The sequence below is a fragment of the Ovis canadensis genome, chromosome 7, assembly GCF_042477335.2.
Source record: "Ovis canadensis isolate MfBH-ARS-UI-01 breed Bighorn chromosome 7, ARS-UI_OviCan_v2, whole genome shotgun sequence".
NCBI lineage: Eukaryota > Metazoa > Chordata > Mammalia > Artiodactyla > Bovidae > Ovis > Ovis canadensis.
This window is the reverse complement of record NC_091251.1, coordinates 71,563,324-71,581,585: the sequence shown is the minus strand read 5'-3', so window position 1 is coordinate 71,581,585 and position 18,262 is coordinate 71,563,324. Positions and strand designations below refer to the sequence as shown.

The following is an 18,262-nucleotide window of genomic DNA, read 5'->3' as shown; positions in this document are numbered from 1 at the left end:
CATCGTATTATAGGAACTATTAATGCAAATAGATACTTCAGCTTTAGGCAAAGAGACAAAGAACAGTGACACAGATGACAGATGAGCAGATAAAGTAACGTCACATACACTGATGGAGCCAGAATCGGGATTTCTCAACCCCCCCGCAGCAGGCTGCTGGTGGTTGCTGTGTTTGGGGCTGCAGTAGCCACTGTCGCTGTCAATGTCAGCCTCACTAGCTCCCTGCTCACTAGAGGACTCGGCAGTCGGGTGGGAGGCTCTTCTCCTCCTGCCTTTGGCCTTCCAGAGCATTGCGGCAGAGCTCTCGGAGAGAGATTTGTTTGCGATGTCTGATGGGAAGTCTGTAAGGCAAGCAAAGTGTGACATGAGGAACAAGCCGACCAATTCTTTCAAATTATCATTAAAACTGTAAGAAAAGAACAATATCTAACTTTGTAAACAAAGAAAACAGGAGGAAATTTCTTGAAAAGATTGGCAAAAGATGTTCCTGACAAGTTGCTTTATAACACGTATTTATTATGAAGCGAGTATCTGCATAACTGTGTATTTAATATTATATAATTAAAACAAACCACTATCATCCCTTTAAACATCACCAATCCTTTGAAGTCCACTGCATGCTTCCTCCACCACTTTATTCTCTTCCTCCCTCAGAGGCTATTCGGAATTGTGTTTATCACTCCCTCACTTTTTAAAGTAGATTTACTGTGGACTTCTGTATTTCCAACACATAAATTATGTACTTTTGCAATTCTACCTTTATAAAAATGGAATCACACATCTACATTATTCTGTGACTTGCCTCCCCCTGCCGCTGCTCTCTCCCTCAAATGTTGATTGGTTTTGAGATTCTGATGCATGTGGCTATAATGCATTAAGGTCACTGAAATCTAGAGTGCCTGTGTATGAATATACCAGAGTGCCTTTGTCCTTTGTACCACTGATGGGACACTTGGGTTGTTCTGGGGTTTTGCTCTCAACAACAGTACTTCTGTAAACATTCTTATATAGATGTAAGAGTATGTACGTGTGCACATGAAGGTTTCTCTAAGGTAAATATCGATAGGCTTAGGGGTTACATGTAATGTTCAACTTTACTTGGTAATGTTGAATCATTTTCAAAGGTGGTTAAAACAGTTTGCACTCTAAGAGCAGGATATAAATAACCCCATGGTGCACATATTCACCAAATGCTAGACACTGTCCTCTAGGCTGTAATTTCTCCCAATTGCTGGGTATAAAAAGATGGCTCATGGCAGATTTTAATTTGCATTTTCCTGCTTAATAATGAGGCTGGGAACAGCCATGCATGTTTCCCCCTCTGTGAAATACTTGTTAGTTTTACTTTTGGATTGTTTGATTTCTATTTTTCTACTAAGTTGCCTGTTTCTCGTTGTATTTCACAAATTGTAATTACAAGACATTTTAAAACAAGACCTCTTACCAACTCCTCCCAACCCAGCACACCACTAAAATTCCTTTTACTACATAAATTTTCCCCACAACCCTTTTCTCACAATCACAGTTTTTCTATATATAACTTTTATACAGAATCAATGTAATTTTTAGTTGTGCTGTTTAATTATACACATGTTCTTTGTTAATTATAATCTATCAAGGTTCCACATTAGTCCACTGAGTGGATGTCCTGGGCACCTCTTTGGACTTGTTGCCTGTTACTGGGCATTGAGAAGTTTTCAGCGGTTTTTTGTGTGCTGCTGCAGTATACACACCTTTAATCAAACAGTTCCTTTTCTTTCTGAGAGGAGATTCCATTTGGATACACTGTCCTCAGTAGGCCAACTGGGTCAAAACAAAGATTCCTGTAGTTCTGCCAAAGTGTTTCAGTCCCCTGGCAGCACTGCATTCCAGGGGCCCTGAGCACAAGGTGACATCATTTTCTTACTGATTCTTATGAATTCTTTATATGTCTTCATACTAATCCTTTGTCAGTTTACATACATGGTAAAATCCTTTCCAAGATTTGTGACTTGTTCCTTCATTCACTTTTTTTTTTCCTTTTGGCTGTGCTAAGTCTTTGCTGCTGCACGTGTGTGCTTTCTCTAGATGTGGCTACTGGGAGCTGCCCTGCAGCTGCAGTGCTCACACTTCACTGCAGCGACTTGTCTTGTTGCCGGGCACAGGCTCCAGGGCGTGCAGGCTTCAGGAGCTGTGGCTCATGGCCTCAGTGGTTGCATTTCTAGGCTCTAGAGCACAGGCTCAAAAGTTGTGGCACAGGCTTAGTTGCTCTGTGCCATGTGGGATGTTCCTGGACAAGGGATTGAACTTGAGTTTCCTACACTGGCAGGCAGATTCTTTACCACTGAACCACCAGGGAAGCCCCTTCATTCACTCTTGATAAATAGAAATTCTTAATTTTATAAATAGTTTTATCCATGTAAACATAAAGATATCTGCCTATATTTTCTTCTACATGTGGCTTTCTCATTTAAGTCCTTAATCCATCTGGAACAGATTTGCATGATATAAAAATTAATCAATCAATTAAATAATTAATTAAAAACAAGATTTGCACGATGTATACATTAAGGGTCTGTAATGCTATCTCTGATATTTTCCTTGTATATGTTTTCACGTACATGGGTCCGTTTCTGGGACTCTGTTCTGTTTAATTTTTGTATACTGTATTTTATATATTTTTATATAAGCCTATAAAAAATAAATGGCTTAGTAGGCCTTGCTATCTAGAAGAAAAAATTCTTCTTTTAATACTTTTAAAAATGCTTTTAATTAAAAACAATTTTTTTTTAAATTTTTATTTTTTTCGCCATATCACATGGCATGTGAGATCTTAATTCCCCAACCAGGGACTGAACCCATGCTCCCCAAAGCAGATGCAGAGTTCTAGCCACTGACTCACCAGGAAATTCCCAAGAGGAAACGTTCTTTTCCAGGGAAGTCGTGGCTCTTTTCAGATCAGTGCTCTTTTATTTTAGAAATTAGTTTGTCAAGTTCTCAAAAAATCCCCATTGGAATTTTGATCAGAAATGCACTGAATTTGTAGATTACCAAAGGGAAAAATGCCATTTGCAACATCAAATCATCCTGAATGAGCAACCGATTTAGGTTTTTTAAAATGTCCTATAATAAAGTTAGTTTTCAGTATAAATGTCTTATACTTTGTCAGGTTTATACCAGAAACTGTATTTTTGTTGCTATTGTAAATGATATCTTTTCCTAAATTCTGATTGTTGGTAACACACTATAATTAACTTCTGTGTGTTATCTTATACCTAGCCATCTTACTAAACTCTTTTAAATAATACAAGCTTGTGTTCAAGAGTAAAAATGTATTACAAATTCCTTAAACCATAATTTGCATTCTACCTATAACTGACATCAATTCATCCTGATACATTGAGAACAACCTGAAGAATAAGAATACTGATGGAAGGTATAATCTTCTACTCAAATTTTCTCTTCATCTTTCTACTTTCTAATTCTTGAGATTCAGAAGGTTGTCTTTGTGGTCACTTAATGAGCAAACCAAAGACGTTAGAGTATTCTAGGGTTCAAAGCATGTAGAAATGGGTCACTGTGTCTAGGAATAACCAAAACATTACAGAACTTTGTCACATACTACCTTATGGCTCTTTATCATAAACCATTCCAAGCATTTGTCAGTCCATTAATCTTATCACTGTATGCCCTACAGACCATACAATGATTGTACTACCAGCAAGCTGTTTTTTAACTGATTCCCAGATTCTTTCTTACTTCTAATGAACCTAAGGAACTGTCAAAGGATAACTGAACGGATGTCCAACATAAAAGGTAGAGTACAAATGAAAGAAAGTATGTACCATCTAATTCATTTCAAGACAGACAGCATTTTTGTAAAAACTGTAAAGGGTAAAAAGCAAACATGCCTTTGAATAGATCTAGTCCTGGATCATTAGTAAGGATTTTTAAATGACAATGAGTGAGAGAAGACAGCTATCTACTCTATAGCTACTAAGCTAAATATCAAGGCTACAAAATGAAATTTCACATATAACTGGAAAACAGAATTTTAAAACTACTTATTAATTCTTACCTATTTTCAGGATAAAGCTTTTTACTTTAATGTTTACACAGTCCTCTAAAAAGTTTTAACAAAATGATATACAACTGGCCCAAAATTCTTACTTGTTTGAGGATACATGTTACCGCTAACAGGTCTGGTTCAGATCTTATGCTACAATAAGGTGCACGAAACTTGTTAAGATCTTCTTAAAGATATTTATAGAATGTTTTAAAAGTAATTTTAATCTAGTTATTAAAAAACATATGAAAAATAAAAATAAAATATGTACAATTCTAACTTCTACCAAAATGAGTCCCTCAAATTTCTACAATCTCTTCAAAATTCCATCTCCGATTTCTGAACTGCTTCACTACTAAAGGGAGATAAGGAAACCTCAAATTCTGCTCAAAACTACGTAAGCCAGCACCCAAGTTGAAAGAACTTTAAGAACATGGGACTGTTTTATCTTTCCTAAAGAATTTCACAAAGTAGCAGGATAAACAGAAGACTGAAAGTCCAAAATCCTAAAAAGTGGTAGAGTCTACAATTACAAAGTCAATGCATAACAACAGATAAAAATCAATGTATACAGACATAGAGAACAAACTTGAGGTTGCTGAAGCGTGTGGAGGGGGGGGGTGCTGGGGGAGGGGTGAATTGGGAGTCTGGGATTAGCAGATGCAAACTGTTATATATAGAATGGATAAACAAGGCCCTACTGTAGAGGACAGAACACTATAGTCAATATCCTATGATAAACCACAATGAAAAAGAATGTACTGTATATGTATGTATAAATGAAGTCACTGCTGTACAGCAGACATTAACACAATACTGTAAATCAACTATAAATTTCAATAAAATAAAAAATATTTTAAAATCTATGATGTATGTACATAAGAAAAATCTTGCCTTACCAGTTTGCTGTGAAGCATCTACCAGTAGCACAATTTTTGATCGATTATCGGGACCTACTGCACTTGTCTCTTTCTGAATAGCTACATTTTTCACCAGTGGTCTTTTGCTTTTTATGTGCTGTTGTATAAGTTGTTGCTGATTGAAGTAAAAAAAAAAATTAAAATCGTATTCAATGTACTGATAAACATTATAAAATATATCAATACATCCTTTAAAAATATACTTAAATGTAGGCTACAAATGAGTGACTCTCAATCCATGAGGAAACAGGGTTATTGTGTTAGAATTTCATTAAATTATCTACAGCCAATCATAGTAGGCTATATAATGTATTATATACACATTTATACACTACTTTTCAAATAACCACTAATACTATTATAATTAATGAGATATATTCATTTTAATTGTCATTTGCATTTTAAATTTTCTTAATAATAAGTAATAAGAGTATAATCACATCAAATAAGGGTTTTAAATTTTTATTTAAAAAGGCAGTATCAGTAAAAAGGGTGGTAACTTATCCAAAAGCTCAATTTTAGTTTCATGAGAGCAATGAAGTACAAAAGAAATTTCTGCTTTAGAGTTAAAAAGAAAATATTAAAAAGCTGATCCTTTCCTTCATTTTTTAAAAATATGAGTATCCATCACTTAATAGCAATTTATACAAAAGAACTCCAAATTTAACTTCTTAGATAACTTCTTAAAATGCTGGAAATGCACTCTGAGAAATCATGTTATTCAATACTTAAAAGTTATATACTATTGTCTACTTCCAATACTTATTTCTTTTCATTCTCAGATATCCCCAAAGGATTTCCCTTGACCCAGAAAGTTTCCATGGACAAAAACTAATAAGCTTTTCAAAGCAACTTCTGCAGCCTGTTTGTATTTTAACCTGAAAAAAGTATGCCGGAAGACAGCATAGACTTTTCACCAAAGAGGCTAGGCTAATGCAATCTAGGAAAGCATGAACTCCTTGACAATAACAGATGTAAAGGCATCTAATCACACTGCTTTCCATTAGCTCAAAAGTGCTAAGAAGAAATCTGGTTTTTCTTATTTGCTTTGACACTATGGCTTCAACAGAAAAGTAATCTTTTAGTTAAGAAACAGACACCTAGAATTAACCTCAATTCTCCTGTGATTTCAAGGCCTTTGTGTCTTTTTTTAACACAGTCAAAAGGCTGGTGTTGACAAAAAGTCATTTCGCACACTTATCTTTAATTTTCTTTAGCCCTAGGAGATCCTGTGTTCATATAATATAGTAAAGCATTCTCTGAAGAACAAAGTGCTGTTTCTACTAAAAATTGACAGAATAGAAAACAATGAAGCTGAAGAGACTTAATGCATCACAATATTCTTTTCCGTAATATCTCCTGCTTATTTCTGAAGACAAATATCTAGATGTACATTAGCCACTTAACACTGCTAGGAAAGGAGCCAAACTAATCCCTTACTAAAACTGTGTCACTATGCAATTTTTATCACTAAATTAAAATAATTTGGAAATATTTGTACATTATGCTTATGTAAACTCTCTCACTTGAAAGTGACTGTAAATCATATCACCATGTAAAGAATGAGGAACAAAAGCAATGGAAAAAGTTATTTTAAAAATGCTACATCCTTAATTGTTTTTTAAAAAGTAAACCTCAGTAGTAAAGGCTAATCAATACAAGTAGCAATTACTTACACTAACAACAGAAATACCAAACACAAAAGCCAATCAAATTTGGTCACTTACTTTTGGTACCACTGGTCCTCTATTACTGTTTCTGTTTCGATGGCCAGACAATGGGAAGACCTGTCCAAGGTGATTTGGACGCTCAGTGCATTCTGTGGTTATAGTATTGACAGTATTTGCAGCCTGAAAAGTGTTGGAGTAAGGTGCAGGGAAAGGATGATAGAAACCCATGACTTGTGCACATGGTGCTGGCATCAGCTGATAATATGTATACTCTGTAGAAACAGGTGGCTGAGCAGATATAATGGGGTAAGCAAGGTATGGTCCAGCAGGGTTTGGATTAGGCTGTTGCCATCGTATATCATTGTTATATAATGGAAACTGTCTGTAAAACCAAATCAGAAAAGAACAAATCTATTGACATGCATGTCAGAAAATAATACAAATTTTCAACTTATTTTAATAAAAGAAAATAACAGTATAAAATGTGCTAAGTTGCTTCTGTTTTATCTGACTCTCTCTGACCCTATGGACCACAGCCTGTCAGGCTCCTCTGTCCATGGGATTCTCCAGGCAAGAATACTGGAGTGGGTTGCCATGCCCTCCTCCAGGGGATCTTCCCAACTCAGGGATCGAACCTGCAACTCTGAAGTCTCCTGCATTGGCAGGCAGGTTCTTTACCACTAGCGCCAACTATAGCCTCATAATAATTCTGAAAAAGAGATCATTTTTTATCAATTTCCTTGCTATAATTAGTTTTTACGTATGTGTAATAACAATTTTAATTGACAGTATAAAGGAATTTGGGCTTCCCTGATGGCTCACTGGTAAAGAATCTGCCTGCAATGTAGGAGATCCAAGAGCTGTGGATTTGATCTCTGGGTCAAGATCTCCTGGAGTAGGAAATGGCAACGCACTCCAGTAGTCTTGCCTGAAAGTCTCATGGACAGAGGAGCCTGGTGGCCACAGTCCAAAGGATCACAAAGAGTCAGACATGACTGAGTGCATACACACACACACACACACACACAAAGAAATTTAACCTGACAGTTCACTGGATTTCAAAATTTTAAATGTACAGAGTATTCTTATTTGTAGCTCTCTCCCTCAGCCTCACAATATTTCTGCCTAAAAGTTAAACACCTATCTGCTGAATCTGCCAGCAATGGCAGTCCAAAGTTCCCATTCAATGGCAGCAACTAAGTGTAACAGCCTTCTGCAAAACGCAGGGTAAGGTGATCATTGTATAAGGCGGTCTTTACAGTAGGTGACTTGATTATTCCACCTCCATTCTTTAGTTCAGGCCTAGGGCCTCCTACTCCTTTCCCATATTCCCTTAACCACTTGGCCAAGTCCAGCTCTCTCCCTGGCTCCCCTTCTTGACAATGGAAGCAAGCACCAGAGGTCCAAGAGGAAGAAAAGAAAAAGGCAAGCTTGTTCAGTGCCATCTCATCTCCAGCATTAGAGTTCTTCTAGTGTGATGCCTTCCTATAAAGCACCAGTCCTTCCCATCTCATCGGTCCTCCTTACAGACAGTTGCCGCTGATGACTGAGAGGTCACAGGGAGCCGGACTACAGAGCTTTTCCTTACTATTCCATGACAAAGCACAAAGGAAAAATGTCCCCTGCCATAATTCTAAAAATATTTTCAATAATCTGATGGCTGGCCTACTCATGAATTCTCAAAAATTATTTGGTAAGATAAGAAAAGTTAAAACTTATTATACTGCACACTTGGCCACGTTGTCAAATACTGCAATAGTATTTTTAGTTTATAAAGTACTTCAAGCATAGTCCAATATAGGTCAAAGATTTGTAATGTAATACTACCCTGACTCAATTGAGCAGAATCCTTTAGCTTTTACTGTGTCTAATGCCCCAAACTATTAAAGAGTTCTAGAGTATTAACTTGAATGTTTAATACCTGAGAGAGTAATTTACTGACATATATCCAGAATTTCTCAAAGAATGTGCCTGAACACACTAGTGTGACACAATGGTTAAACATGTGTAGAAATATTGACTTGCCTTAGCCCTCAGGGGTGGCTGGGCAAAGGCTAGAGTCCAGCTACCTCATCCATTTATCCTACAGTGCTAGAGAAGTACAATTTTGATGTGTGATATATTATGAAACATGCTGAAAGTACTTTCATACAGCAATAAAATGAACTACACCAATGAAGTGCTAATCATTCAGTCTAAGCAGGGTTAGAAAGGCTATCATGACTATCACAAGACACACCCTAACCACTAGGTCACACAGTACCCGAGCTGTAAGCATTTTGCTAAATCCCTCTGTGACTATAGCACAGAAACTAAATTTAAACTACAATCAGAGTCTAGAGATATAATAAGCTAACCGGCCACAAAAGCTTCAAAGTTAAGGGCCATCCCTTGATATATTCTTCTTAGAACAGACTGTCTTGGCAATTAGGATTATATGCTGCTGCTGCTAAGTCGCCTCAGTCGTATCCGACTCTGTGCGACCCCAGAGACGGCAGTCCCCACCAGACTCCCCCATCCCTGGGATTCTCCAGGCAAGAACACTGGAGCGGGTTGCCATCTCCCTCTCCAATGCATGAAAGTGAAAAGGGAAAGTGAAGTCGCTCAGCCGTGTCCAACTCTTTGCAACCCCATGGACTGCAGCCTACCAGGCTCCTCCATCCATGGGATCTTCCAGGCAAGAATACTGGAGTGGGATGCCATTGCCTTCTCCGTAGGATTATATGCCCATCCTCAAAAAAAAGGTTTCTGTTCACCTCTTTCTGAATAATCCCTTCCTCCCGTTGAGTCAGTTTATTTCAAAAAAATTTCAATAACTGATTATAGGAGATACAAAGAATTCCATTTTCTCTTAGAAAGAATGAGAAAATAATAATAATCCATGCCAACAATTTTCAAATTTCTACATCATTTGGTTTCACTTACTCCTCTGAGAAAGTAGAGAAATAGTTAATACTTAAAAGTTACAAAAGGAAAAAAATTAAGACGTGTGCTTTGCAAACAAACTTCTACACTTCCCTACCCCTTTCTTCCTCCCCCACCAAAAGAAAATAATAATAAACAAATTACCTATTGGACTGGTTTTCTTGCACGAATGGATAACAGGTAATCAGGTAGCTGGGAATTGGAGTTGGTTCTACACCAGAAACATTTCCATTATCATTTGGGAGTGCCATAGGGATCATAAATGTATCAGGATTCTTCTTCTGGGGAATAAATGGTTCTACCTCAGCTGACAGCTTGACATTCTTTAAAGAGAAAGTGAAACACATTACTAACAAACAAGCAAAAACTTAAATAATACAAATTTACAACAATAAAACAATAAAAGAGACAGTCTTCTCAGTATTCTCAAAACATTCAAAGGAAGAGCAAGGTCAAATTTAAAAAATTTAATCTGATTATGTTATTTAGACAAAGCCATCAATTGGATGAAAAAATTTATCAAAGGTTACTACATTTCAGTGAAGTCATTTCTTACATAACCAAAGCTGTTAAAACAATCAACAGTACAAGGAAGTCATACCTCGGAGTCCAAAAATAAAGCCGGTAGTAAAAAAACAAAACAAAATAAAACACAAACTCGCTCTTCAAACAAAACATTGTGTTTTAAGTTAATTTTGTTAGTGGAAAAAAAATCACTGAACAGAGTTCTGAAGGATAACTACTCTATATTTGTTTGAATAGCCTAAAAAAGTTTATTTCTGTCCACTGCAGGAAATTAGATTAGTATGGTTAAATTAAAAGGAAGGATAACGTCTACAATAAATGAAAAAAACTGAGCACAAGGGAGAAAAACTTTTGCTTCACAGTTAAATTGAGAAAAAAGTGAGCACTTCAGCTTTCCAGCAAACAAACCGAGGAAATAAGGTAATCCAGAATTCGTGCTTTTTAGTTTGTTTTTATCTTTTCTTATAAATCTCGTCTTACAAATAGAGGTTTAACAGACATAGTAAACTACAATACTAAGGATGCACAAACTGGGGACAGACTATAAAGAAAAGTAAAGAGCCATGAACGCCAGGATAGGAATTACTCTCAGGAAAGAGGAAGCTGTGATTGGGAAGAGGCACCCGACAAAATCCTATATCCTAACATGGGTGACACAAGGTCTTCATCCAATAACATTTAGCTGTACACTGGTTTTGTGCATTTTTCTTTCTGCTTTTGCTCTATTTAACTAAAATTTTTAAAATTTTAGTATAAAATAATCTATAGGCACATTCTGTAAAAGAAGAATGTTAAAAAGCCACAAACATCTCAAGGTGACTGGAGGGGGGGAACCCACAAACAGTATTAAAAGATAAACACTTTGCGAAAACAGTGAGTGGAATGCAATCCAACATTTCAACAACTCAAATCAACTACGTGAAAGCAACAGACCTAACCAGAACATTTTTCCCCACTGGGATGGCATTTATTAGAAGCTCCCATCAAGGCATATTTCTCTGAGTAAATTTCATGCATGTTTCTCACAAAAGTAATCAGTAGAAAATCCAAAAAAAATCTAAAGAAAAGACTTGACATGCTAAATATACGTGCTGAATATACAGCCTTTTTCGAAACTGTTCAAAAAGAGTTCACTGTGAACATTCCAAAACACATGTCTAGGGGATGAAATCTGAACTATACAGCAGTATCAATTCAATATCCTTCCTCCCCACCTGATGTAACTTTGATGTTTACTTTTGTACTCCTGACCAAACCTAAAGTAGATAAGATAATTGTACTCATAAATAATGTGTGACTTGGTTTCTTGAATTCCAACATAGGAGGCAAAAACAAATGTTAATAGTATAGGTCAGTGATTTTCACTGATAGTTATTAGGACTCAAAACTTACTGAGGTATAAAATATCAACCTTTGAACATATGAGAATCCTGAACAGCTTTATAAATCTGGGCTAGAAGACGTTTGGATTTTTTTTTTCTAATTCAAGGTACATGGTTATATTAAATTCTCAGTCTCATATGAAAAAAAAAAAAAAACTAAGAATACTAATATAAAGAGAAAGGCAATTTAAAAATAACTTTTCCTGATACCCCCAAATAATACCAACTCATAAATTACTTTGGTAACAACTTTCATATCCTTGCTCTTTCCCGGCAGTGCAGTGTTTAGGACCCCACTTCCGCTGCAGCAGGCAAGGGTTCAATCCTCGGTGAGGAAACAAACACCCCACAAGCCACACAGACTAACCCAATACAAAAAAAAGCTGCAACAAGTTTTTTATGCCTAGTCTTATCTGTTCTTTATATATTTGTGAATTTAGGTAACCACTATTCAAAAAGCGTCATGCATAATTTATAACTAATATCTGCACATATACACAGTATATGTCCCCCAAAATTAAAGTCTGTATTGGCTTCTATTCTAAGCGCAATTCTAGATATTGGCATTCAACAGTAAAACTCACTAACACTGAAATGATCCTTTGTTGTTACCAAAAAAGAGAAGCTGCTGTAGTTAACAGCTGCACAAACAGAAGATGTCACTAGTAGGAACAGACTGGCAAACTTTCTCCTATAGTTACAACTCCCTATGGTTTTAAACGTCGTTTGTCGTGACTTTGGGGCCTTCAGCATCATACATCAAAACGCAGCCTCAGTTGTCCTCAGGCCTGAAAAGTAATGTTCATATGGCAAACTATTTTTTAAAATTTCACATAATAAAGGTCACACAGATAATACGTTAAGCAAGCAACAGATTTTGGCAGTTATTTCAATTATATTAATGTAGAAATTAAAGGAAAAAATGTCTTACATAGTAGACAACAAAATGTTATGAAACAATTAACTAGTTACTTCATCCAGTGATACTTCTCAGTTTGTATTTGTTTAGTCTACTTATGCCATGATCGTTAAGAAATCAGAAATTTTATAGCAAATTTTTGTCTCCTTAAAGAAAATAAAAATATGGAAGAAGTTTAAACAGAACAAAATCTACTCCTGTTCTATTTGCTTAAAAAAAAAAAAGGAACTGTACTGTAAAATTACCTTTATCTTTCAGAAATTACTTCAGAATTTTCCAAGTTAATGAAAAATCCTAATCCCAGAAACCTGTATTTGAACAAGAAACTATAGAAACCTTATTTAAAAAGTTTATTAAACAAATGCATTCAGATCACTGAGAGCCTGTATAATTTAACAAATACACACTGAGCTCGTGTACTGAAGATAGCACCACGATAGTATGAAGCACACATCAACAGAAAATGCATACTAAATTCCTCTGAGATAGAACTTTCAGAAGAGTACAAATAATTTCCTCAGATGAAGCAATAGAAAAATGACACCCACTTAAAATCAAAACTGAAGTAGAACATAATAAAGCATGCTCCCACAGTGAAATGTCAGTACGTACTACACACCTACAGAAAAAATAAGACTATGGAAACCCTCCAAGTTCTTGCTATATTAAGGTAAGTAGGATATATCAAACACTAAAATGTTTTATATATCATGACCAAAGATAAAATAAATGTCTTCAGAAGGAAAAAGTGCTTAAGAGATACCTGCTGGCTTTATTGTTTTCTGGTTGGAACGTCTTTTACTGAAAGTAAGCCACTTGCCAAAATAAATCAGTAGTTATACATATCAAGTTTTGCAAGACTTTAGAAAATACTGAAGAGAAAAATCAAAGCATTTAACTTAAGACTCAGCCTACTTGCTTTCCTATTCATACATTTTCACTCTTTTCTTAAAATGGACCACATTTAATCTTGTTAAACTCTGATGGTACTTTTTTAAAACCTAACTTTCTATATTTAATACTAGTGTTTGGAATATCTATTTATTTTCTCTCTTTCTTTGAGGAGTTCTCCCCCCACCCCCACTTCTTTCCTTGGATGCTTAACTTCTAACTTCCTTTTAAAATGCTGAACAGCGAAAACATTTATGACTATGCCTTTGCCTCAGAATATAGCTTCAGCCACATCCCATACATTTTAATATGCAGTATTTTATTATGTTTAAAAAATTTTTAATTGCACTTTTAAATTCCCCTTTGACTTAAAAGCTTAGGGGGAAAAATGCCTTTTTAATTTCCAAATGATATTTTCACTAAATCAGCATTATTTACTTTCTTTTTGATCACAAAAGCATTTTTAAAATGTTAAGGCAATAGCTTACTTAGATCTATAAAAGCTAACTCTAAGTATTACTGAATAATAAACATTTTAGAGTAACTTATTTAGAATATATTTAGTTTGCAGTGTTGACTCTATTTGACATTTATAATTATTTAAAGAAAAAAATTATAACTCAGATAATATTATACCTTTATTGGTAAACAGCTCTTTGCATGAAACCATGTACACTTATCACACATCTGGTTTTCTAAGAATTAAAGGCATTAGTGATCAATCATTTTGCAAATTACTTTAGAAGAACTTATCTAACATTAATGTACGAAAAACTAAGCCAGAGTTTAAATTATTTGATAATACAAAAGAGACTGTCAACCTCAAGTGTTCTGTCACTTCTAAAGTTTATTAAAAAAAAAAAAAATCCCAAAACACTGTCTTAAATGTCCTAAAAATAGAAATACAAAAACTTTATAAACAAACTCCATTATTTAGTCTTCACATCCCTTTATATCAGGTTTTTTTTTCCCCGTTTAAGGACAGGGGAAAAAAAAAACCACCTAAGATCCGGTACAACTAAATAAACAAAACAGATTTTTTTTTTAAATGCACTATACTAAGCAGCATCATTTCTCAGAACTACCTCTGGCAATTAAAATAAGCTACTCATTTTGATTTAAAACAGTCTTGCTAAAAAGAGGTTACTCCTGAGATTCTCTAATGGTTATAACATTTTTTTCAAATAGTCATTACTACAATTAAGATTACTAGCTAGCATGTATTCCCAGTCCTTTTATACAAAGATTTTATATACATATGTATATATGTATATATTTATATGTGTATATATATATATATATATATATAAACAAGAAGTAATTCCAAGAACTACAACATGAATGTCTTCAAGCAAACCCTGCTTAGATATTTTTGAAGTTACACTTGGGCAATACTCCAAGGATTTAAGACAAAATGCAGAAAGTCTGTATTAGTACTAGTCTTTAAAAATCAAACTTCTATGAATAGTCAACCATTATAATATTATAAGTTTTAACGCTACAGACATTCCCAGAAATTCTGAATATAAACCAACACTGGTTTAAAATAAATGTTTTGAGAGAAAAATGGAAATTCAGCACATGTGGCATCTGTTTTTAATGGCTTTTACTTATTAAAGTCATTTAGTAAAAACATAAAAGTACCTTCCAAATAACTTGGAAAAGCCATTACATTACTCAGAGGTATAGTGAAAGCAATTAAGAACTCCACACAGTGGACAGATCTCAATTCCAGCCCCTAATCTATCATTACGTTAATAGTTCTGTGCCTTTTTTCAATGATGAATATAAGAATATAATGAAAATAATGGAGTTTTGCCATCAGAAAAGTGCTAATTTAAAATGAAGGGGACTCCTTCCAGGTCATCCATGGAATTAACTGCCTACAACACGAACTAGGCAAAGTAACATCACTTCTAGGGATCTCAGCTTCCTGAGAGTGTATGTGTGGGGGAAAGAGAAATAGATTCAAATTATTCTCTCATAATCCCCTAGGATTAGGCTAAGGGAAGAGGTAGGAGGTACTGGAGAGGAAAAAAAAAAAGAAAAATTCTTCAGCGGAAAACCTACATTTATGTTTTTTTCTGAAGCTTAAATTTCTACAAAATTTTAATAGGTTGTGGACTCTGGAAAGAAACGGGATGAAAGACAAAGAGGCTCTCTAAAGAATTTGCTCATAGCACTTGCTGTCAAGATAATTACATACAAATATCTATGCTAAAAGTTACCATCTAAATAGTTAATTACATTTCCTCTAGGATGAAAGGAACCATAAGTATATACACGGAAGCATATACATGGAACCATAAGTATATACCTGACAGCATTACTAGTTACAGTTCTGTCAGCCTAGTGCAGGAACAAAATGTTTAACCCTTTCATTAGTGACACCCGTACTGGAAAATCATTCAAGAAAATTCTTTATTCACTTCTCAGGCTTTGAAATTTCAGGCGTTTTTTGATAGGTACCTTGAAAAATTATTTTTCATTAAACTGGATACAGGGGGGCATATAAAATACCTTGGGTCACAGGAAAGCCTGCATTGTCAAGGGACCCCCATCAGTTTTGCTTTGATAAATACACAGACTGTTTCATAAAACTCACTTGTGTTTTCAGTCATATTCACACAAGCTTTTTTTAAATAAAGATTTTTATACAAAGGAAAAAAAAAAAAAACAGGAAAAAAAAAACCCCAAATATCCACAACCAGGAAGCTGCTGTCTGCTGAAAGAGACCGATTTCAAAATCTGAACTCCCTCTGACTAGCTACATATATACACCAGCTACATATATACAAACGAAAGAATTTAGGAAATCTTGTCTCATGATTCAGGTGTTAATTATCCATTTGTAAAGTAATCAGGCTAACCCCTAATCTCTCTTTTTCCTTCATCTATTTGCCGAGTTCATTACTGGGCAAGGCCTTCAACTGAACAGGGGGAATGGACAGTGAGTAAACTTCGATTTCATCAAATTAAATCCCTTTATACCGATCTCAGAATGGAGAATACTGAAACTTTTTGGAAGGAAGAAAACTATTATTTTAGATTTTTTTCCTTTTTTTAAAAACAATGTCACCACCCCAGCCTCCCAGCACCTACTAGCTTGGATAATCAATAATTTGATGCAACTGAAACATTAATGGGACTTCGTGAATACGAAAACGGGCTCGGAAATGAACTCGTCCTTAGGGTCCTACACCTTTAAAATACAAAATCGATGTTTTAAAAACACTATTTTTTTTTTTGGCAAAATAACTGGCTAGAAGGGCAAAGGGAAACCGCAGTATTTCATATCTAAAAAGGAATACCTCCATAAAACCAATGCAAAAACAATGCTTCGCTCAAGGGAACGTAGATCTTAAAAAGCCCATAACCCTTCCTTCATCTGTAGTTATCACAATCCCTGACAGTTTTTCTAAGTGAGAAGCCTTTCCACCTTGAAAACACATTCCAGAACTGAAGGGAAGGGGGAGGGGGGTTAGAATTTGGTGAAGTTATAAACCCTGTCTCGGGAAAGAACGGACAACTTGGGAATCTTCTGGCTCCTTTCACCAAACAAGTCAGGGGGGCCAAAAGCAAATCCCCAGCCCGGGGTAATCGGGGCTGGAAAAGCCCCCAAGCTCGAGACAGCATCTGAAACAATGCAGGAGACGGGCGCCGCCAGGATCCCGGGGAAAGGAGGTCTGCGCCAGCAGGAACCCGAGGGCTCCGGCCGTCCGGGCCCACGCTCGGAGACCAGGGCCCGCCCGGGAGGAAGCCGCGACCCCCAGCTCCCGGCCCGACCGGCCTGGCTCAAGCTCGCGTACCTGGTCTGCGGGGGCTCGGTCCATGGCGCCTGCAGCCGCAACGGGCCCGCGTTAGTCGGTGCGGAGAGTGCCTCGGGCCGCTTTCTCCATGGCCCCCCGCTCGGGTCGAGACCGGGCTCCGGACCTCCGCCCCTATCTAGCTGGCCGCGACGCAGAGTCCGGCTACGCCACTGGCCGAGGAGGCGGCCCCAGCTCCGAGGAGGAGGCAGCGGCAGCCTCGGGGAGGGATCATCTGGGACGGAAGCCGAACAGGGCCTAAATGAGCTAGAGGCGTATTCGGAAATGGCGGAGCGCGGAAGGGAAAAAAGGGGGCGGAGGTCCACAGGAGCAGTGGGCGGAGTGATCGCAGGCGGCCTGAGCTGGCAGAAACCCAACGCAAGCTGGCCGTTCCGGAGGCTGAGGCCAGCTGGACATTCCGAGCAGCACGTTCTCTGAGCCGCTCCGCGCTTTGCGTGGGACTTAACTGCCCCTCTGGACTGCTAACCTAAGGAGTGTGGAGCCACTTGGACACGCGCGTTTTAGACTTGAGCGACCTCGGAGGCCACTTGAGTCTGTCAGTCTCAGTCCTGTGGGACTCTGCAACCCTATCATGGACTGTAGCCCGCCAGGCTCCTCTGTTTGTGGAATTTTTTAGGCAAGAATACTGGAGCTGTTTGTCATTTCCTACTTCAGGAAATCTTCCTTCCCAAACCAGGGTTGGAACCGGTGTCTTGCGTCTCTTGCTTGGCAAGTGGATTCTTTGCCACTGCGCCACCGTGGAAGCCCAGAGACTACTTTCTCATCCCAGACTACCTCTGGTATATCGGAAGAGCTTTTAGCTGCCTGTACATATGTTATTCTTTCTTATGTCATCTGGCTAAAGGAAGCCTTAACTATGAAGGAGAATACCACAGTGTGGCTACTACTGAGAAATGAGACAGGAAGCTCCACAAATAGTGGTTAGGTAATTCATTGTCAAGGACCAAGTTGAACCCTAGGCTCACCTTCAGGCTTCTCTGCCCTATCCCAGAACCCCTAATTTTTCCCACCACTCAACAGGTAACATATTCTGGTATGTTGCCTTTCCACCGTGCTTATTGATTGTTCCTCTTATCTTCGGTTCCTTAGTTCCTTGAGGAAAGAGACTGCCACGAAATTGGACACTTGGTAATCATTGTGGATTGCCTCTGGATATCT

The 18,262-nt window shown here is 37.0% G+C and overlaps 1 protein-coding gene across 1 annotated transcript in view; it reads right to left on the bottom strand.

Moving 5' to 3' along the window:
- SECISBP2L (SECIS binding protein 2 like) overlaps positions 1-17,380 on the bottom strand; it is a 53,246-nt gene extending 35,866 nt beyond the window's left edge. Inside the window, exons 1-5 of the mRNA XM_069596535.1 lie at positions 17,087-17,380; positions 9,705-9,883; positions 6,693-7,017; positions 4,945-5,080; positions 109-341 (exon numbers count right to left, since the gene is read on the bottom strand). Coding sequence (XP_069452636.1) covers positions 109-341; positions 4,945-5,080; positions 6,693-7,017; positions 9,705-9,883; positions 17,087-17,110 — 897 coding nt within the window. The 5' untranslated portion in view covers positions 17,111-17,380. The remainder of the gene's footprint in view (positions 1-108; positions 342-4,944; positions 5,081-6,692; positions 7,018-9,704; positions 9,884-17,086) is intronic.
- Positions 17,381-18,262: the final 882 nt, after the last annotated feature.